General features: G+C 50.6%; 2 protein-coding genes across 3 annotated transcripts in view; one reads left to right on the plus strand and one right to left on the minus strand.

The window, feature by feature from the left end:
• The first annotated feature begins 387 nt into the window (after positions 1–387).
• sec61g (SEC61 translocon subunit gamma) lies at positions 388–17,272 on the plus strand. Its single transcript, XM_072508808.1, has 4 exons — positions 388–555; positions 6,648–6,747; positions 8,568–8,670; positions 17,152–17,272. The coding sequence occupies exons 2-4, from the start codon at positions 6,654–6,656 to the stop codon at positions 17,159–17,161; spliced, it is 207 nt and encodes a 68-aa protein (XP_072364909.1). The 5' UTR covers positions 388–555; positions 6,648–6,653; the 3' UTR covers positions 17,162–17,272.
• The window catches only part of LOC140425025 (thiamine pyrophosphokinase 1-like), a 275,878-nt gene continuing 271,011 nt past the window's right edge, over positions 17,273–22,139 (minus strand). For both annotated transcript variants that reach the window (XM_072508806.1, XM_072508805.1), the window contains one exon: positions 17,273–17,470. In XM_072508806.1, the coding sequence (XP_072364907.1) occupies positions 17,343–17,470 (128 nt within the window). In that variant the 3' untranslated portion in view covers positions 17,273–17,342. The remainder of the gene's footprint in view (positions 17,471–22,139) is intronic.

A 22,139-nucleotide genomic window follows, 5' to 3' on the forward strand; every position in this document is an offset into this window, starting at 1 on the left:
AATGCCGGTATAGGAACCCAGCTTTTCCCTCCACTTCCCTCAGCAGTTGCATTCTGTAACCACGCTGCTGGGGATAAAGTTCTGCTTAATAAAGCCTTCAATTGACATTACCTCAACCTGCCTCGCGTCATATTGACGGTGCTACAACCACCTTTTGAATGAATTCATAATTTATTAATAGATCTGCCTGAAGTTTCTAGCTGACTGCAGAGTTTCGATGTCATTTATCTGCAGGTTATCAGCTGAACTCCAATATTCATCACTCTTCCTGAAAGAGGACAGGCTCCACCCACAGCCGGCGTGCGGGACGAGGCGGTGGGCGGGCCGAGTTGGCGGGGCGGGGCCTAGGGGGCGGGGAACGCCCCATGATTGACATTTGCTCACAGGGGCCGTGGCGTCACTGCGTCAGAAGAACGGAAGCTGTCAGGTGTCATCATTTCCGGATCAAGCAGGGCTTTTGAATGCCACGCATGCGTGATTCGGACCCCCTTCCACTGTGCAACGTCAGCGGCTGAAGAATAGTGACATCTTTACGCAGAGAGAAAAAGAAAAGAGGTACAGGAGTGGGAGACGTGGGTGGATGGGACGAACAGGGGAGGGAGGTGGGGAGGGGGTGATGAGGGAGTGAGGGAGGGAGGGAGGGGGTGATGAGGGAGGGAGGGGGTGATGAGGGAGGGAGGGGGTGATGAGGGAGGGAGGGAGGGGGTGATGAGGGAGGGAGGGAGGGGGTGATGAGGGAGGGAGGGAGGGGGTGATGAGGGAGGGAGGGAGGGAGGGGGTGATGAGGGAGGGAGGGAGGGAGGGGGTGATGAGGGAGGGAGGGGGGGAGGGGGTGATGAGGGAGGGAGGGAGGGAGGGGGTGATGAGGGAGGGAGGGGGTGATGAGGGAGGGAGGGAGGGGGTGATGAGGGAGGGAGGGAGGGGGTGATGAGGGAGGGAGGGAGGGGGTGATGAGGGAGGGAGGGAGGGGGTGATGAGGGAGGGAGGGAGGGGGTGATGAGGGAGGGAGGGAGGGGGTGATGAGGGAGGGAGGGAGGGGGTGATGAGGGAGGGAGGGAGGGGGTGATGAGGGAGGGAGGGAGTGATGAGGGAGGGAGGGGGTGATGAGGGAGGGAGGGGGTGATGAGGGAGGGAGGGAGGGAGGGAGTGATGAGGGAGGGAGGGGGTGATGAGGGAGGGAGGGAGGGGGTGATGAGGGAGTGATGAGGGAGGGAGGGAGGGAGTGATGAGGGAGGGAGGGGGTGATGAGGGAGGGAGGGAGGGAGGGGGTGATGAGGGAGGGAGGGAGGGAGGGGGTGATGAGGGAGGGAGGGAGGGAGGGGGTGATGAGGGAGGGAGGGAGGTAGGGAGGGAGGGGGTGATGAGGGAGGGAGGTAGGGAGGGAGGGGGTGATGAGGGAGGGAGGTAGGGAGGGAGGGGGTGATGAGGGAGGGAGGGAGGGAGGGGGTGATGAGGGAGGGAGGGAGGGAGGGAGGGGGTGATGAGGGAGGGAGGGGGTGATGAGGGAGGGAGGGGGTGATGAGGGAGGGAGGGGGTGATGAGGGAGGGGGTGATGAGGGAGGGGGTGATGAGGGAGGGAGGGAGTGATGAGGGAGGGAGGGAGTGATGAGGGAGGGAGGGAGTGATGAGGGAGGGAGGGGGTGATGAGGGAGGGAGGGGGTGATGAGGGAGGGAGGGAGGGAGTGATGAGGGAGGGAGGGGGTGATGAGGGAGGGAGGGAGGGAGGGGGTGATGAGGGAGTGATGAGGGAGGGAGGGAGTGATGAGGGAGGGAGGGGGTGATGAGGGAGGGAGGGAGGGAGGGGGTGATGAGGGAGGGAGGGAGGGAGGGGGTGATGAGGGAGGGAGGGAGGGAGGGGGTGATGAGGGAGGGAGGGAGGGAGGGGGTGATGAGGGAGGGAGGGAGGGAGGGGGTGATGAGGGAGGGAGGGAGGGAGGGGGTGATGAGGGAGGGAGGGAGGGAGGGAGGGGGTGATGAGGGAGGGAGGGAGGGAGGGGGTGATGAGGGAGGGAGGGAGGGAGGGAGGGGGTGATGAGGGAGGGAGGGAGGGGGTGATGAGGGAGGGAGGGAGGGAGGGGGTGATGAGGGAGGGAGGGAGGGGGCGATGAGGGAGGGAGGGAGGGAGGGGGTGATGAGGGAGGGAGGGAGGGGGTGATGAGGGAGGGAGGGAGGGAGGGGGTGATGAGGGAGGGAGGGAGGGAGGGGGTGATGAGGGAGGGAGGGAGGGAGGGAGGGGGTGATGAGGGAGGGAGGGAGGGAGGGGGTGATGAGGGAGGGAGGGAGGGAGGGAGGGGGTGATGAGGGAGGGAGGGAGGGGTGATGAGGGAGGGAGGGAGGGAGGGGGTGATGAGGGAGGGAGGGAGGGGGTGATGAGGGAGGGAGGGAGGGAGGGGGTGATGAGGGAGGGAGGGAGGGGGTGATGAGGGAGGGAGGGAGGGAGGGGGTGATGAGGGAGGGAGGGAGGGGGTGATGAGGGAGGGAGGGAGGGAGGGGGTGATGAGGGAGGGAGGGAGGGGGTGATGAGGGAGGGAGGGAGGGAGGGGGTGATGAGGGAGGGAGGGAGGGAGGGGGTGATGAGGGAGGGAGGGAGGGAGGGAGGGGGTGATGAGGGAGGGAGGGAGGGAGGGAGGGAGGGAGGGAGGGGGTGATGAGGGAGGGAGGGAGGGAGGGAGGGGGTGATGAGGGAGGGAGGGAGGGAGGGAGGGGGTGATGAGGGAGGGAGGGAGGGGGTGATGAGGGAGGGAGGGAGGGAGGGGGTGATGAGGGAGGGAGGGAGGGGGTGATGAGGGAGGGAGGGAGGGAGGGGGTGATGAGGGAGGGAGGGAGGGAGGGGGTGATGAGGGAGGGAGGGAGGGAGGGGGTGATGAGGGAGGGAGGGAGGGAGGGGGTGATGAGGGAGGGAGGGAGGGAGGGGGTGATGAGGGAGGGAGGGAGGGAGGGAGGGGGTGATGAGGGAGGGAGGGAGGGAGGGGGTGATGAGGGAGGGAGGGAGGGGGTGATGAGGGAGGGAGGGAGGGAGGGGGTGATGAGGGAGGGAGGGAGGGAGGGGGTGATGAGGGAGGGAGGGAGGGAGGGAGGGGGTGATGAGGGAGGGAGGGAGGGGGTGATGAGGGAGGGAGGGGGTGATGAGGGAGGGAGGGAGGGAGGGGGTGATGAGGGAGGGAGGGGGTGATGAGGGAGGGAGGGGGTGATGAGGGAGGGAGGGGGTGATGAGGGAGGGAGGGGGTGATGAGGGAGGGAGGGGGTGATGAGGGAGGGAGGGAGGGAGGGGGTGATGAGGGAGGGAGGGAGGGAGGGGGTGATGAGGGAGGGAGGGAGGGAGGGGGTGATGAGGGAGGGAGGGAGGGAGGGGTGATGGAGGGAGGGAGGGAGGGAGGGGGTGATGAGGGAGGGAGGGAGGGAGGGGGTGATGAGGGAGGGAGGGAGGGAGGGGGTGATGAGGGAGGGAGGGAGGGGGTGATGAGGGAGGGAGGGAGGGGGTGATGAGGGAGGGAGGGAGGGGGTGATGAGGGAGGGAGGGGGTGATGAGGGAGGGAGGGAGGGGGTGATGAGGGAGGGAGGGAGGGGGTGATGAGGGAGGGAGGGAGGGGGTGATGAGGGAGGGAGGGGGTGATGAGGGAGGGAGGGGTTGATGAGGGAGGGAGGGAGGGGGTGATGAGGGAGGGAGGGAGGGGGTGATGAGGGAGGGAGGGAGGGGGTGATGAGGGAGGGAGGGAGGGGGTGATGAGGGAGGGGGTGATGAGGGAGGGAGGGAGGGGGTGATGAGGGAGGGGGTGATGAGGGAGGGGGTGATGAGGGAGGGGGTGATGAGGGAGGGGGTGATGAGGGAGGGGGTGATGAGGGAGGGGGTGATGAGGGAGGGGGTGATGAGGGAGGGGGTGATGAGGGAGGGGGTGATGAGGGAGGGGGTGATGAGGGAGGGGGTGATGAGGGAGGGGGTGATGAGGGAGGGGGTGATGAGGGAGGGGTGATGAGGGAGGGGGTGATGAGGGAGGGGGTGATGAGGGAGGCGGTGATGAGGGAGGCGGTGATGAGGGAGGCGGTGATGAGGGAGGCGGTGATGAGGGAGGCGGTGATGAGGGAGGCGGTGATGAGGGAGGCGGTGATGAGGGAGGCGGTGATGAGGGAGGGGGTGATGAGGGAGGGGGTGATGAGGGAGGGGGTGATGAGGGAGGGGGTGATGAGGGAGGGGGTGATGAGGGAGGGGGTGATGAGGGAGGGGGTGATGAGGGAGGGGGTGATGAGGGAGGGGGTGATGAGGGAGGGGGTGATGAGGGAGGGGGTGATGAGGGAGGGGGTGATGAGGGAGGGGGTGATGAGGGAGGGGGTGATGAGGGAGGGGGTGATGAGGGAGGGGGTGATGAGGGAGGGGGTGATGAGGGAGGGGGTGATGAGGGAGGGGGTGATGAGGGAGGGGGTGATGAGGGAGGGGGTGATGAGGGAGGGGGTGATGAGGGAGGGGGTGATGAGGGAGGGGGTGATGAGGGAGGGAGGGAGGGAGGGGGGTGATGAGGGAGGGAGGGAGGGAGGGGGGTGATGAGGGAGGGAGGGAGGGAGGGGGGTGATGAGGGAGGGAGGGAGGGAGGGGGGTGATGAGGGAGGGAGGGAGGGGGGATGAGGGAGGGAGGGGTGATGAGGGAGGGAGGGAGGGGTGATGGGTTGATGGAGGGGAGGTGATGAGGGAGGGAGGGGGTGATGAGGGAGGGAGGGAGCGGGTGATGAGGAAGCGAGGGGATGGCGGGTGACTTGGGAGGGGGGGTGGGTGATGAGGGGAGAGGGGGTGATGGGGGAGGGGGCTACGAGGGAATGAGGGGGTGACGGGGGGTGGGGGTGACAAGGGGAGGAGGGAAAGGGGTGACGGGGAGGGGGTGATGAGGGAGGGAAGGGGTAGGGTGACGAGGGAGGGAGGGGGTGGCGAGTGACGAGGGAGGGGTGGCGGGTGACGAGGGTGGGGTGGCGGGTGACGAGGGTGGGGTGGCGGGTGACGAGGGAGGGGTGGCGGGTGACGAGGGAGGGGTGGCGGGTGACGAGGGAGGGGTGGCGGGTGACGAGGGAGGGGTGGCGGGTGACGAGGGAGGGGTGGCGGGTGACGAGGGAGGGGTGGCGGGTGACGAGGGAGGGGTGGCGGGTGACGAGGGAGGGGTGGCGGGTGACGAGGGAGGGGTGGCGGGTGACGAGGGAGGGGTGGCGGGTGACGAGGGAGGGGTGGCGGGTGACGAGGGAGGGAGGGTGACGAGGGAAGGAGGGGGTGATGGGGAGGGGGTGATGGGGAGGGGGTGTTGGGGGAGGGGGTGTTGGGGGAGGGGGTGTTGGGGGAGGGGGTGATGGGGGAGGGGGTGATGGGGGAGGGGGTGATGGGGGAGGGGGTGATGGGGGAGGGGGTGATGGGGTAAGGAGGGGGTGACGAGGGAGGGGGGAGGGGGTGACGAGGGGAGGGGGAGACGGGGGGGGGGAAAGGCTGACGGGGAGGGGGTGATGAAGGGGCGACGGGGGAGGGGGCGACGAGTGACGAGGGAGGGAGGGAGGGTGACGAGGGAGGGGGTGGCGAGTGACGAGGGAGGGAGGGAGGGTGACGAGGCAGGGGTGGCGGGTGACGAGGGAGAGGGGGTAGGTGACGAGGGGGGGCAGATGAGGGGAGGCAGATGAGGGGAGGAGGGGCTGACGAGGGAAGGAGGGGGTGACGGGGAGGGGGTTGAGAGGGGAGGGGGTTGAGAGGGGAGGGGGTTGAGAGGGGAGGGGGTGACGAGGGGAGGGGGTGACGAGGGGAGGGGGTGACGAGGGAGGGAGGGAAGGAGGGGGTGACGATGGAGGGAGGGAAGGAGGGGGTGACGGGGGGTAGAGGGTGACGGGGGGAGGGGGGAAGGGGTGACGGGGAGGGGGCGACGAGGGAAGGAGGGGGTGACGGGGAGGGGTTGATGAGGGGGGGCGGGTGACGGGGGGGGAGGGGGTGACGGGGGGGCTGATGCGGGAGGGGGTGATGACGACGGGGGTGGGGTAGGGGTTAACGAAGGAGGGGGGCGGCGACGAGGGAGTGGGTGACGAGGGAGGGAGACGGGGGTAGACGAGGCATGGAAGGGGAATCGACGAGGGAGGTGGGTCGGGGGGATGAAGGGGGTGATTGAGGGAAGGATGGGAGAACGAGCAGGGAGGGAGACAATGGCTGGGTGCAGCTCACAGGAGTGGGAAGAAGCTTCGCCTAGGTAGAATTGTAATCAATGTTATTGGTGAATCTGAATCAAATCAAAAAGTTCAGGAATAAGAGAGTCAATAAAAGTTGGGAGTTAAAGAAATATTGATGAAGTTCTCCAGTTCGGGCTGAGGAAGAAGCAGCAGCACCAGTCGTCAGTATATTGGGGAAAAGGTCAGGTGAAACCTGGGTAAGATTAAAATGTTTCCAATGTCTCACCACAAGGCAGACCAGAATAATTTGGATTTCGGAGCAGCTTCTTGCTCATTAGCCTTTGAGTGAGGATTTGGGCACAATGTTCAGCAGGCTCTGTATTGTGAACCAGTCATAGCATCTTGATAATTGAAAACAGAACGATGGTGAAAGCACTTGTCATAAATAATGTCTTAACTGGTTATTTGTGAGAATCAAAGCATTCTCTTGTATCAAGATTTTTTCCCCATTTTTATTCTCATTACAGAACACAATGGATCAAATAATGCAGTTTGTGGAGCCCAGTCGTCAGTTTGTAAAGGATTCAATCAGACTTGTGAAAAGATGTACAAAGCCTGACAGGAAAGGTACTGCACAATTGCATGCTTCTTCTCAGCTATTCTCATTGTCTTGTCAGAAGACTGTAAAATATAAGGCTATAAGACTGCATGGAGCTAACTGGTTATGTCCAAGACAAAAGAAATAGGAGCTGGCCATTCAGTCCCTCAAACTTGCTCCACCATTCGTCAGATCATGGCTTACACATTTACTCAGTGTGAGAGCTAACATCTGCACAGTGGACCAGTTGTGCTGATAATGTTTCTGTGAAATCATGGCCTTGTTCATGGGTCATCTGAACTTTTGGATGTGAATATTGTTTTCTAGTCATGTTCTATAGATTCTGAAATTGTAATCTTTATAATTCTCTTTGTTAAAGGCGTGCTTGGATTCATGAAATTTTCATGTGATTGCAAGATTAAGGTATCTTAACCTCTCATATTAGGAAGATAGAATGAAACTTTTTGATAGTTTTGGCTACATGTGCAAAGATCTGCAGGTTCAGTGGGTTACGGGGATAGGGTGGGGACTGGGTCTCCGTAGGGAACTCTTTTGGAGGGTCGCTGCAGACTCTGAGCTCATGGCCTGCATTTGCACTGTAGGGATTATACGAATAGAAATGAAGCTCGAGTAGAGTTTCTGTAACCATGGTGCTTTCATAATAACCATTATACCCTGCCTCCAACACCTCTTTGGAATGTAAGGAAACTGGGTAGAGAGGATGAGAGCACTTGTGATATAAATATATTGCATTAAATATATGTGCTGAAACCTACAGCTTGTTTTTTCTGTTGGAAATACTTATAAGAAGTACTGGTCTGTATCCATAAAATAAGCTACATTTCATGAATTGTATTCCTTAATAGAATGTTCAAAAGTAATATAGTGTGCAACAAAATACAATTACAGAATAGTCAAGAGGCTAGGAATTCTGCGGCGAGTAACTCAGTTCCCAACTCCCCAAAGCATCCATTATCTACAAGGCACAAGTCAGGAGTGTGATTGAATACTCTCACTTGCCTGAATGTGAGCAGCTCCAATGATATTTGAGAAGCTGAAAACTATCCAGGCCAAAGCAGCCAGCTTGATTGGTACTGTCTTAAACATTCAATCCCTCCACCACTGATAAACAGTGGCAATAGTCTGTACCACAAGAGGCACTGCAGCAACTTCCCAAGGCGCAATTGATAACACCTTACAAAGCTGTGACCTCGACCATCTGGACGGAGTAGGTGCATGGGAACACCATTAACTGCACCTTCCCCACCAAATCACTCACCATCCTGACCTGGAACTATATCGTCGTTCCTTCACTGTTGCTGGGCCAAGATCCTGGAACTTACTTCCCAGCAGCATTGAGTGTACGTAGATGGACTGCACTGGTTCAAGAAGCTGGCTTACCACCACCTTCTCGAGGACAATTAGGGATTTGCCTCTAACCATTTCCATAATGTAAGCCTTATTTGGGTTGTGTTTTGCTTTATTCACATGACATTCCTACTTCGAATTAGAATGATTTAATTGTGTCTACTTTTCTTACACATTCTTAGGAAGAGCTAATTAAACTTCTGTTTTAATAAAGAGTTCAATATTTTCAGAACAGTTTTGGAACTGAGTAAACAATTAATTGTCATATTTAAAAGTGGAATGATCCCGATAATACTTTCATGCTATGAATAAGACTGATGAGCTGGCTGAAGATATGGTGATACAATTCGTTTGGCTACATGGTTGAAAGACAGGTCTAATAAACTATCAGTACTGTTCTCCGTGTAATGCGCTACAATATTTAACAAATGTGAAATTAAACTCAATTTTGAGAGATTCCTATGTGGTTTCCTCTTTGCAGAATTTCAGAAGATTGCCATGGCAACAGCAATTGGATTTGCCATTATGGGATTCATCGGTTTCTTTGTGAAACTCATCCACATCCCCATTAATAATATTATTGTGTAAGTATTCAGAAATCTTGACTGATAGATCTTACCTATATTTTTAAAAAAAATCTATTAATGTTTTCATTCTTTTCGATTATGAAAGTTTTGAGGGGAACGCGTAGAAAACAAAAAGGTGGTTGTAGGATTTATAGGAGTTGGGAGAATATTTTTGCTTGGTTGAGATCTCATGGCTCAGTAGCTATAAAATAATTTTCATTCCTTTAAAAAAAAATGTATAGATTAAATTGTCCAGTGCAATTTATGATGGCTTGTCAAGCAGAATCACTATGTTCAGAATTTTAGTTAAAGTTGATAACACTCCCTGTTTGTATGGGAAAAGTTAGTTAGGTGCATGGTTTTTAAGAGAACTTGCTGGTGTTCCCATGCATCTACTGTCCTTGTCTTTCTAAGTGGTAGAGATTGTGAGTTTAGCATGTGCTCTCAAAGGAGGTGTGGTGAGTTGCTTCAGTGCATCATGTTAATGGTGAACATTGCTGTCAGCGATGGTGGAGAGAGTGAATGTTGAAGATGGTGGATTGACTGCCAGTCAAGCAGGCTGCTTTTTCCCAAATGTTGAGCTGGAGTTTTGTTGGGACTGCACTTTTCCAGGCTGTGGAACTTTTTCACTCAGTGGGTTGTGGGACATTGGAACTCTCTTCCTAAGCAAGGGGGTGATAGGTTATTGGGGGTAGGTAGGGTAGAGATTTGAGATTACAATCAGATCAGACATATATAGCAGAGCAGGCTCAAAGGGTTGAATGCCCTACTTCTCCTTGTTCGTCTTGAGAGTTTTCCTTCACACACCTGACTTGTGCCTTGTGGACAGGTTTTGGGGAGTCAGAAGGTGAGTTACTTGCAGGAGTTCTAGCCTCGGACCTGCTCTTGTAGCTGCACTATTTATATGGCTAGTCCAGCACAGTTTTTGGTCAATGGTAAGCCCCAGGATGTTAATCGTGGGGAATTCAGCGATAGTAACACTGCTCAATGTCATGTGGAGATGTTAGATTCTGTCTCATTGGATAATGAAGACTGCTTCATTTTCTGAAGAGTGGAAATGGTGCTGAATACTGTACAAGCATCTGCGAACATTCCTCTTCTGATGGAGATAAGGGGCGTCATTCTCCGACCTCCCCCGCCGGGTTGGAGAATGGCCGTTGGCCGCCGTGAATCCCGCCCCCGCCGAAGTCTCCGGTACCGGAGATTGGGCGGGGGCGGGAATCGGGCCGCGCCGGTTGGCGGGACCCCCCGCTCAATTCTCCGGCCCGGATGGGCCGAAGTCCCGCCCAGAAATTGCCTGTCCCGCCGGCGTAAATCAAAGCTGGTATTTACCGGCGGGACCAGGCGGCGTGGGCGGGCTCCGGGGTCCTGGGGGGGGCGCGGGGCGATCTGACCCCGGGGGGTGCCTCCACGGTGGCCTGGCCCGCGATCGGGGCCCACCAATCCGCGGGCGGGCCTGTGCCGTGGGGGCACTCTTTCCCTTCCGCCTCCGCCACGGCCTCCACCATGGCGGAGGCGGAAGAGACTCTCCCCACTGCGCATGCGCAGGAAACTGTCGGCGGCCGCTGACGCTCCCGCGCATGCGCCGCATTTCCGCGCCAGCTGGCAGGGCACCAAACGCCATTTCCGCCAGCTGGCGGGGCGGAAATCCCTCCGGCGCCGGCCTAGCCCCTCAATGTTGGGGCTCGGCCCCCAAAGGTGCGGAGCATTCCGCACCTTTGGGCCGGCGCGATGCCCGTCTGATTGGCGCCGTTTTTGGTGCCAGACGGCAGACACCGCGCCGTTGGGGGAGAATTTCGCCCATGGTTATTGATGAAATAACTGAAGATGGTTGGGCTCAGGACACTACCCGAAGAACTCCTGCACTGATGATTGAGAGTAGTTTGATTGGGTGGTAAATGGCTAGGTTCGATTTGTTCAGCTTTTTGTGAACAGGAGAGAGCTGGGAAATTTTGCACTTTGCCGGATAGCTGTTAGTGTCGTAGCTGTACTGGAACAATTTGGTTGTGGGACATGGCTGGTTCAGGACAACCAGTACTATTGCTAGAATGTTGTCAGGGCCATAAATGTCCAGTGCATTTGCCCATTTGTTGATATGTGGAATGAATCAAACTGGTTGAAGAAGGGCATTTAATGCTGGGGACCTCAGACGAGGTGAAGTCGGATCAGTGACCTAAATAAGGAAGTTTACTGTAAGCAAGATTAATTTGCTTCCATAAGAACAAAGCAAAAGAATAGAATGGAGCTAAAGATGTGCATAAAAATAATTTAGAACAGTTAGTAAAATGAGATGCAACATTTAAACCAAGTCATAAAATAATCTTTACTAGTGTCACAAGTAAGCTTATGTTAACACTAATGAAGTTACTGTGAAAAGCCCCTAGTCACTACACATCAACCTCATCAAGTTACCCTGTATCCCATGTGCATTTGCCTTCTTTATAAGTCTCCCATATGGGACTTGTCAAAGGCTTTGCTGAAATCCATGTAAACCACATCAACTGCACTACCCTCATCTACATACCTGGTCACATGCTCAAAAATTCAATCAAATTTGTGAGGCATAACTTCCCTCTGATAAAGCCATACTGACTATTCCTGATCAAGCCTTGCCTCTCCAACTGAAGATAGATTCTCTCCTTCAGAATTTTCTCCAAACGTTTCCCCATCTCTGGTGAAACTCACTGGCCTGTAGTCTCTACAACATTTCTTAAATTGTGGGATCACATTACCTGTTCTCCATTCCCTGAGGCCAATAAGGAATTAAATATTTGGGTCAGAGACCCTGCAATCTCTTCCCAAATATTGAGTGGAAACTCTTTAGATCAAATAGTTTTGATGGGGTGGTGTTTGTGCAGTGTGTCCAGGAAGCTTTTCTAACACAGTATGTAGATTGTCCGACCAGAGGAGGGGCAATATTGGATTTAGTACTGGGTAATGAACCAGGGCAAGTGATAGATTTGTTAGTGGGGGAGCATTTTGGAGATAGTGACCACAATTCTGTGACTTTCACTTTAGTAATGGAGAGGGATAGGTACGTGCAACAGGGCAAGGTTTACAATTGGGGGAAGGGTAAATACGATGTTGTCAGACAAGAATTGAAGTGCATAAGTTGGGAACATAGGCTGGCAGGGAAGGACACAAGTGAAATGTGGAACTTGTTCAAGGAACAGGTGCTACGCGTCCTTGATATGTATGTCCCTGTCAGGCAGGGAAGAGATGGTCGAGTGAGGGAACCATGGTTGACAAGAGAGGTTGAATGTCTTGTTAAGAGGAAAAAGGAGACTTATGTAAGGCTGAGGAAACAAGGTTCAGACAGGGCATTGGAGGGATACAAGATAGCCAGGAGGGAACTGAAGAAAGGGATTAGGAGAGCTAAGAGAGGGCATGAACAATCTTTGGCAGGTAGTTTCAAGGAAAACCCCAAGGCCTTTTACACATATGTGAGAAATATGAGAATGACTAGAGCGAGGGTAGGTCCGATCAAGGACAGTAGCGGGAGATTGTGTATTGAGTCTGAAGAGATAGGAAAGGTCTTGAACGAGTACTTTTCTTCTGTATTTACAAATGAGAGGGGCGATATTGTTGGAGAGGACAGTGTGAAACAGATTGGTAAGCTCGAGGAAATACTTGTTAGGAAGGAAGATGTGTTGGGCATTTTGAAAAACTTGAGGATAGACAAGTCCCCCGGGCCTGACGGGATATATCCAAGGATTCTATGGGAAGCAAGAGATGAAATTGCAGAGCCGTTGGCAATTATCTTTTCGTCCTCACTGTCAACAGGGGTGGTACCAGGGGATTGGAGAGTGGCGAATGTCGTGCCCCTGTTCAAAAAAGGAACCAGGGATAACCCTGGGAATTACAGGCCAGTTAGTCTTACTTCGGTGGTAGGCAAAGTAATGGAAAGGGTACTGAAGGATAGGATTTCTGAGCATCTGGAAAGACACTGCTTGATTAGGGATAGTCAGCATGGATTTGTGAGGGGTAGGTCTTGCCTTACAAATCTTATTGAATTCTTTGAGGAGGTGACCAAGCATGTGGATGAAGGTAAAGCAGTGGATGTAGTGTACATGGATTTTAGTAAGGCATTTGATAAAGTTCCCCATGGTAGGCTTCTGCACAAAGTAAGGAGGCATGGGATAGTGGGAAATTTGGCCAGTTGGATAACGAACTGGCTAACCGATAGAAGTCAGAGAGTGGTGGTGGATGGCAAATATTCAGCCTGGATCCCAGTTACCAGTGGTGTACCGCAGGGATCAGTTCTGGGTCCTCTGCTGTTTGTGATTTTCATTAATGACTTGGATGAGGGAGTTGAAGGGTGGGTCAGTAAATTTGCAGACGATACGAAGATTGGTGGAGTTGTGGATAGTAAGGAGGGCTGTTGTCGGCTGCAAAGAGACATAGATAGGATGCAGAGCTGGGCTGAGAAGTGGCAGATGGAGTTTAACCCTGAAAAGTGTGAGGTTGTCCATTTTGGAAGGACAAATATGAATGCGGAATACAGGGTTAACGGTAGAGTTCTTGGCATTGTGGCGGAGCAGAGACCCCTTGGGGTCTATGTTCATACATCTTTGAAAGTTGCCACTCAAGTGGATAGAGCTGTGAAGAAGGCCTATGGTGTGCTCGCGTTCATTAACAGAGGGATTGAATTTAAGAGCTGTGAGGTGATGATGCAGCTGTACAAAACTTTGGTAAGGCCACATTTGGAGTACTGTGTACAGTTCTGGTCGCCTCATTTTAGGAAGGATGTGGAAGCTCTGGAAAAGGTGCAAAGAAGATTTACCAGGATGTTGCCTGGAATGGAGAGTCGGTCTTACGAGGAAAGGTTGAGGGTGCTAGGCCTTTTCTCATTAGAGCGGAGAAGGATGAGGGGCGACTTGATAGAGGTTTATAAGGTGATCAGGGGAATAGATAGAGTAGACAGTCAGAGACTTTTTCCCCAGGTGGAACACACCATTACAAGGGGACATAAATTTAAGGTGAAAGGTAGAAGATATAGGAGGGATATCAGAGGTAGGTTCTTTACCCAGAGAGTAGTGGGGGCATGGAATGCACTGCCTGTGGAAGTAGTTGAGTCGGAAACATTAGGGACCTTCAAGCAGCTGTTGGATAGGTACATGGATTACGGGAAAATGATATAGTGTAGATTTATTTGTTCTTAAGGGCAGCACGGTAGCATTGTGGATAGCACAATTGCTTCACAGATCCATGGTCCCAGGTTCGATTCCGGCTTGGGTCATTGTCTGTTCGGAGTTTGCACGTCCTCCCCGTGTCTGCGTGGGTTTCCTCCGGGTGCTCCGCTTTCCTCCCACAGTCCAAAGATGTGCGGGTTAGGTGAATTGGCCAATGATAAATTGCCCTTAATGTCCAAATAGCCCTTGGTGTTGGGTGGAGGTGTTGAGTTTGGGTAGGGTGCTCTTTCCAAGAGCTGGTGCAGATTCAAAGGGCCGAATGGCCTCCTTCTGCACTGTAAATTCAATGATAATCTATGATTAATCTAGGACAAAGGTTCGGCACAACATCGTGGGCCGAAGGGCCTGTTCTGTGCTGTATTTTCTATGTTCTATGTTCCCAGCATCTTGGGGTACAATTCATCCGGGCCTGGACATTTGTCCACTTTTCAGCCTGCCAACACTTCTAATACCTTGTTCAGTCCTTATGATAATTTGACCAAGAAACCCAGTCTCTCTCCCCGAGCTCTGTATCTACCCCTTAATTCTCTTGGGTGAAGACAGATATGAAGTATTCGTTCAACACCCTCCCAATGTCCTCGAGCTCCACCCACAGATTTCACTGGTTATCCTCTTCCCATTGATATACTTTTAGAATATCTTGGGATTTTCCATACTTGTACCAAAGCGCTCTCATATCCCTTCTTTGCTCTCCTAATTGATTTCTTAAGCTCCATCCTGCACTTTCTGTACTCCACTAATGCCTCTGTTGATTTGCCCTTGTACTTGCTAAAAGCCTCTTTCCCTTCTCATCATATCCTGAATGTCTGTGGTCATCATGGTTCTCTGGGCTTGTTACTCCTTACACTCCTTTTCCCTCCCCATTTCCTTTTTGAATACCCCCCACTACTCTTTTATGTAGATTTCCCCACAAGTAACTCTTTCCAGTACACCCTGGCCAGATCCTGCCTTATTTTATTAAAATCCGGTCTCCCCTGATCCACAACCTTTTTTTGAAACTTGTCCATTTCTCTGTACGGACCAAACTTAAATTGTACCATGTTATGGTCGCTATCACCGAAATGTTCCCCCACCAACTCATCAGCCACCTGTCTGGCTTCATTCCCTGGATTTAGGTCTAGCACTGCATTCTCTCTTGTTGGACCCTCTACATATTGAGCGAAAAAGTTTTCTTGTATACATTTTAAGTACTCCACTCTTATCTAAGCCCTTAACACAGTGACTATCTCAATCTATGTTGGGAAAGTTGAAATCGCCTAATATAAATTACCCTTTTATTTTTGCACACCTCTGAATTGCGCCCATATTTGCTTCTCGATTTCCAGCTGCAAATATTTGCTTGATTTCCCGCAGACCAGGGGTCTGTAAATAAACCATTTGGCTGTCCCTTCTTTGTTCCTAAGCTCTACCCACAAAGCTTCACTTGATGTCCCTTCCAAGATATATCATCTCTCCTTGCTGCAATATAGTAATAATGCAATGCCTCCTTCTCTGCCTCACCTGAAGAGTCTATATCCCGAGATGTTGAGCTGCCAATCCTGCCCCTCCCTCCACCACGTCTCTGTGATGGCTAATATATCACTATTCTCAATCCTTGCCCTTAATACATCGCTAGAGAAGCAGAATAAATTGTACTAAACCTTAGAATGAACTGGGCAGTCCATACTGTTTGGCTATGGAGGACAATTTAAAGCTCAGGGAGAAGGTACTGAAGAAGAAACTTCAAAGCATCTGGAGCATAGTTGAAACAGATTCAGATTATTACTTAAAAGCAAACAGAAAATGTAATGGTAATTGGCGAAAATTAAATTTAGTGTAGGAAATAGGAACTATTTCTTTACTTTGTGATAAAAGAAAGGGTAATTTGTACATGTTGCTTGGAGCTGATGCTGCATCGAATGAAAGCAAATGTGAAGGGTGGTTTACCAGTCAAAGTTAACTTGACTTGTAATTTGTCAAAAAAACCTGTTAAGGCTCTGAGATTTCCTTTCCACTGCGCTTGGACACAGTGTTTTGAGAACCTTAGAGTTTTTCACACCTTTAACTTTGACCAGAGTGCATCACCTCATACTTATTCATGTTGAATTTGGTCTACCATACTATTAGTATCAACATTTCTAGCTTTGTATCCAAATCATTGTTCACATGCATGACAGCGAAGACAGAACTGGACAGTGCTCTTAACTCCGACTCTCTTCACTTCCAACCAATTTCTAATCTCATTTGCTACTACTTTCCCCGACTTTGCTAGAAGCTTAATGGAAACGCATTCAAAAGCTCTGTATTTCTTTCAACTATATGAAGCATTAAAGTTTATAGAATCCCTACTCTGCAGGAGGCCATTCAGCCCATCAGGTCTGCACTGACCCTCTGAAAGGGCACCCTATCTAGGCACACGCCCTTACCCTATCCCAGTAACCCAACCTAACCTGCACATCTTTGGATTGTGGGAGGAAACCCACAGGGAGAACGTACAAACGCCACATAGTACCCAAGGCTGAAATTGAACCTGGGTCCCTGGCGCAGTGCGAACCACTGTGCTGCACATTTATTAATCTTCCTTCTTGCAACTAAACTGGTGTGCTTCTCATTTTCTCTATCTTGATGTTGAACTAACTGACCTATAATTATTGGGATTTGCTCTGTTTTCCTTTTTGAACATGATTGCCATATTAGTCACTAGCAGTTCAAGAAGGCAGCTCAGCGCCACCTTCTGAAAGGTAACCAGGAATGGGCAATAAATGCTGGCCTAGCCAGCGTTGCCCACATTCTGTGTAAATGAATTTTTAAAAACTCACTGCTGAAACATATTGATTCCTAATATCGCCATGAAGTCTAATTCTGAGACATGCATTTAACAGATACAGAATTTAACACCATTCCAATGATCTTGTGTTGTAAATAGAAACACATGGGTTCTGTCTCATATTCAACATTTTATTTTACAGATGATTGTTTTATTGGTTTAATAGTTTGAGTTTTTTGACGTTTCATTATCATTCCTAACATATTTGCTTAACACTCCTGCAAGCCCTGACTTATTCTGCCCTTTTTTTTTTTTGTCAGTAAAAAGTTTTTGATCTGCAGTATAGTTGTCATCAAGAACCTGTGTTTGTGTGTGTATAAATATATATATATTTAAGTAAATGTGGTAAAACTGCAGTTCCATTTTAATAGACAAGTGGTATTTTGCAGTGAAGGACTTACTGGAAAACACTTGAATGTTTTGGATCTGTCAATTTTACTAAATAATATAAACTAGGTTTTCAGGGTAATGAACTAATAATGGATGTTTCAATCTTCACAGTGGTGGTTAAGACTTCTCAACTGACCTCATGCCACTAAGGTGGGGAATGAAGATGAAAGGACGCAAAGGAACATTGATATATTTTATGCTGTTATAAATCAATAAAAAGGCTACTTTGGAATTGTGTTAAAACTCTTTTTATTTCTTCCCTTTTGTTCATTCATATTACATTGTGCCTTTTAACAAACTGATTAATTGAGATGTCTCTTTATTCCCATTGTCCATAGCAGAGGCTGATCTGTTTCTACTGTCACTGTCCCACTTCCATCGTAAGTGTTGGATGTGCTCACCAATTTCCCAAACTGGAGTACTTGATTAGCTGCAAAAGAGAACATGAGTAGAAAATTACTTTTCACCTATGACCTCTTGGAATGTAAAAGTCACCATGTAATCAAGCATTAATCAAGCATAATTTTAAACTTGCTGTTTGTAACTCAGTAGACGTTGCAGCTACTACAGAGGATACCTGCATGGATGGTTTTAACCCCTCTAATAGCCAGCTACAAATGGCACGTTTAGCTGCATGCATCACATAGATGGAGGGAGATAATGGGTAAATTCACCAAAATACCACCACTGCCAGCGAGAAGTAAGATGGCGCTGTTGTTTATTCCAATCCTCATGACTTTGCAGCGATGGATATTTCCTGACTTTGCTTGGGAGCCAGCGTGATAGTTATCCATCTCTGGAAAGTACTTCTGGGAGGTTGAATGAACTTCCTGATGTCTGCAGGGAAAAATATCCTCGAGCAACAAAATATTCCAATTAAAACAAGACCTCAAAAGAAATACACCTGAAACCTTGGACCACACTCCAAGACTGCAAACATCACCAACTGCAGCTAGTGATCAATGTTTCAACCTTCCACAGAAAACTGGGACAACCCTGGGAAGATGTAGCCAGTTGCTTCACAAGTGGAACATGACCAGCTCAAATTATGAAAGACCATTCATTGACCACATACTGAACGTTAGTCCCGAGAGATCCATTCCTGATGGCATCATAACCATTCACACGGTCAGCTGAAGACGTTGAATGGATTGTTAACCTTAAATTTCTGCCAGGAGATGGTGCTGTCAGACAGCAAAACTATTTTGTAAATTGGCCTTGTGTAACTAGGAAAAAGGTGAATTACCAAACTTTGAAATGCTGGAAAGCAAGTCATGAGATTTATTTCTGGGAGGTTGACACCAACACAGCTCGAATGGGTTCTTGCGGTTACGTACACAGTTTAAAGTGAAAAGAGATCAAGTGTTTCAAAGTTAAGCGGGAAAGTAAACTAAAAAGGATGTAAACAGGATACATAGTGATTGGGGCAAGAAGGCAGCAGACAGAATATAAGTATGAAATTATCTACTTTTTATGGAAGCAGAGAAAACTTTTATTTAAAGGTGAGAGACCAGTAAATGTTGATTTCTGGGGGGCTATGTACACAAATCAAAGTTGATATGCTGGTTCAGTAAACAATTAGTGTGGTAAATAGTCCTTTATGACAAGCAGGTTGGAGTATAAGGAAATCTTGCTGCAGATATGTAGAGCTCTGCCTTTTTGATTTTCACATCTAAGGAAGGACATCTTGGATGGTTCATTGGATGAGATTACCTAATAAGGGGAGATTAAGTAGACTAGACCCATGTCCTCTAGAATGGAGAAGATAAGAGAAGAGAAAAGTATAACATTCTTAAAGTTGAAAGGGTAGAGGCTGAAAAGCTGTTTCTTCTGGCTAGAGAGTTGTTTAGATCTAGGAATGGAATCAAGCTAAGGGTTCAGCCATTGAGATGAGATGAGAACTTTCACCACTGAAACGGCTGTGAATATTTTGAAATCTACATCAGTGAGCTATGTTCAGTCGATGAGTATCTTCAAGAGAGATAGAAATGATTTTGGGGTATCTGGTGAATCAAGTTATAGGCTGGACATGCAAGCTTCAGAGATCTTGCAGCTTATGCCTGATTCTGTAGCTGACCAGATCATTCTTTATTTCCCTCTCTGCTCGCATGGTCCTTGTCCCACCTTGATGTGAACTATTCTCCTGCAATGGTCTCTCCAGTCACCTCAGGTTCTTCAACCTTCGATTCATAGGGACAGCACGTGGCACGGTGGTTAGCTCTGCTGCCTATGACACTGAGGACCCGGGTTTGAATCCCAGCCCTGGGTCGCTGTCCATGTGGAGGTTGCACATTCTCCCCTTGTCTGCGTGGGTTTCATCCCCACGATCCAAAGATTTGCAGGTTAGGTGGATTGGCCACGCTAAATTGCCGCATAATTGGGGGAAAAAAAAATAATTGGGTACTCTAAATTTATTTTAAAAAACTTTTGATTCATCACAGTTGTCCTTTAACATTTCAAACACAGAATGAACATTCATGCGTGTGTTGATGTACTCAACTTAACCTCCGTGGTCTGCTGTTAGGTTCCCTCGCTCATCGAGATGTTGGATGGAAAAATAGCCCCCAAAGTTCCTGAGGCGACAGAGTCTGATTTCCACCTAATTGCTCATGTGGGATATCCAGAAATGAGTTCTCGTTGGCCTTAAAATCTCAGTTGGAGATGGACACAGGTGGATTTTTTTCTTGCACTTACAGCAAACGCTTGGGTGGTGGTGGGGGAGGGTATAAGCACTTACCAAAACGAAGGAACAAATTTGACAATATTCTCTTCTACCCCCACAAATTAGATGAGAGGAAAATTGTGTGCCGTTTCCATCAAATTGTGATATGTGCTTATGCCCAATACTGAAAAGGAAAATCCATCTCATTCCATATAGCAGCTGACTGAGGGTCAAGACTTTCAATTCAAGCACCAACATCTATGTTTGATTGGCAGCTCTTTCAAAGCTTAACAGACATGTTTTTAAATTGCCTTTGCCTCAATCTTTTTTTGGAAAAATGTTTCATCACCTGTCCTGTCAAAATTGTGTGTACAATCTGACAGAAAACTAGCACCAGTGTCCCAGTTAAGGTTAATACTCAGGGGCCTGGTGTCTAATCCAGTTCACTTAACCATTCACTGCTTAATAAATTTTGTTTAAGAAAGTCTTGCGAATTATTTATCCTAACAATTTCCTGACCAGTCTTGATTCAACTGTGAGGGTTTTTATTACTATTCAGCCAACATTCGCAAATATATATAATTCTATCTACTTAAAGACAGTATCATATTTGGTGGGGCAGTGTAAAGGGCGGGCACGGTGCAAGTAGCACAAATGGATCTGATCCTGTCCTATATTTTGGATAGTGAGAGAATTCTAACTTTGTTCCGCTTACTCAGGCCTGTGGTGCTGAGGCAGATTACCTCAAGTTACTCAAGCAGCTCCTGATTGATATGGAAATACCTGCAACGGTGAGATCAGTGAAGGACACTGGAAATAATTCTGTCTTTCACTTTTGCAAGCTTGCTTTAACATTTCCAGGGTTTGTAATTGGATTACGCCACAAAAAATCAGAAGCAACGCAGCAATGGTGTTTACTACCTGAGGGAAAACCTTGTTCCGTTGGTCACAGATGTTTGTCTGCTTTTGTCCATTCTGCTCACAGGTTCAGCAGACAGAAACAACAGATTTACCAAATTGACCTGAATGCCTGAGGAGGGTTTACAAAAATTATGGAAGGAATTTTTAAAAACTAATTAATTATACTTCTGCTGCAAAATCCCTTTATTGGACAGATATATGATGACTTATTCAACATTCCATCATATTAGTAGGTGCTATTAGAGTTGTTTTTTTTCTCCTGATATATTTCTTACATTAAAACCACTGAACACTTGAAAGTATGTAGAATGATTACTAAATATCATTGTGCGAACTTATCAAAATCATATATTTTTGTCTAATGTGCTCCAATTAGAAACCTTGGGAGGGATTCTCCCCTACCCGACGGGCGGGGGTTCTGGCGTAATGTAGCGTCAGGCCGCCCCAAAGGTGCGGAATTCTCAGCACCTTTAAGCGCCAAGCCCTCACCTTGAGGGGCTAGGCCCGCGCCGGAGTGGTTTCTGCTCCGCCGGCTGGCGGGATAGGCCTTTGGCGCCACGCCAGCCAGCGCCAAAAGGTCTTCGCCGGGCGACTCGTGCACGGGAGCGTCAGCGGCCGCTCACGGCATCCCTGTGCATGCGCTGGGGAGGGGGTCTCTTCCGCCTCCGCCATAGTCAGATTACCGCGGGCAGCACGGTAGCACAAGTGGATAGCACTGTGGCTTCACAGCGCCAGGGTCCCAGGTTCGATTCCCTGCTGGGTCACTGTCTGTGTGGAGTCTGCACGTTCTCCCTGTGTCTGTGTGGGTTTCCTCTGGGTGCTCCTGTTTTCTCCCACAGTCCAAAGATGTGCAGGTTAGGTGGATTGGCCATGATAAATTGCCCTTAGTGACCAAAAAGGTTAGGAGGGGTTATTGGGTTCCGGGGATAGGGTGGAAGTGAGGGCTTAAATGGGTCGATGCAGACTTGATGGGCCGAATGGCCTCCTTCTGCACTGTATGTTCTATAGTGAAGACCATGGCGAAGGCGGAAGAAAAAGTGCCCCCAAGGCACAGGCCCGCCCATGGATCAGTGGGCCCTGATCGCGGGCCAGGCCACCGTGGGGGCATCCCCTGGGGCCAGATCGCCCCGTGGCCCCCCCCCCGCCCCCAGGACACCAGAGCCTGCTCGCGCCGCTTTGACCCGCCGTTCAAAAGGAGGTTTAATCCACGCCGGTGGGCGAGGGTTGACAGCGGCGGGACTTCGGCCCATCGCCGGCCGGAGAATCGCCGGGGGTGGGCCCGCCGACCGGCACGGCGTGATTACAGCCCACCGCCGAATCTCTGGTGGCAGAGAATTCGGGACACGGCGGAATTCACGCCAGCCCCCGGCGATTCTCCGACCTGGTGGGGGGTCGGAGAATCGCGCCCCTCATTCCCATTTAACCTTATATAATCTATTAATTTCCAAAAAGTTATATTTTATTGGGTTTAAAATGTAGTGTTGACAAAAAGGGGGAAAGAAAATAAATGATTTTA

The sequence above is a fragment of the Scyliorhinus torazame genome, chromosome 6, assembly GCF_047496885.1.
Source record: "Scyliorhinus torazame isolate Kashiwa2021f chromosome 6, sScyTor2.1, whole genome shotgun sequence".
Taxonomy (NCBI): Eukaryota; Metazoa; Chordata; class Chondrichthyes; order Carcharhiniformes; family Scyliorhinidae; genus Scyliorhinus; species Scyliorhinus torazame.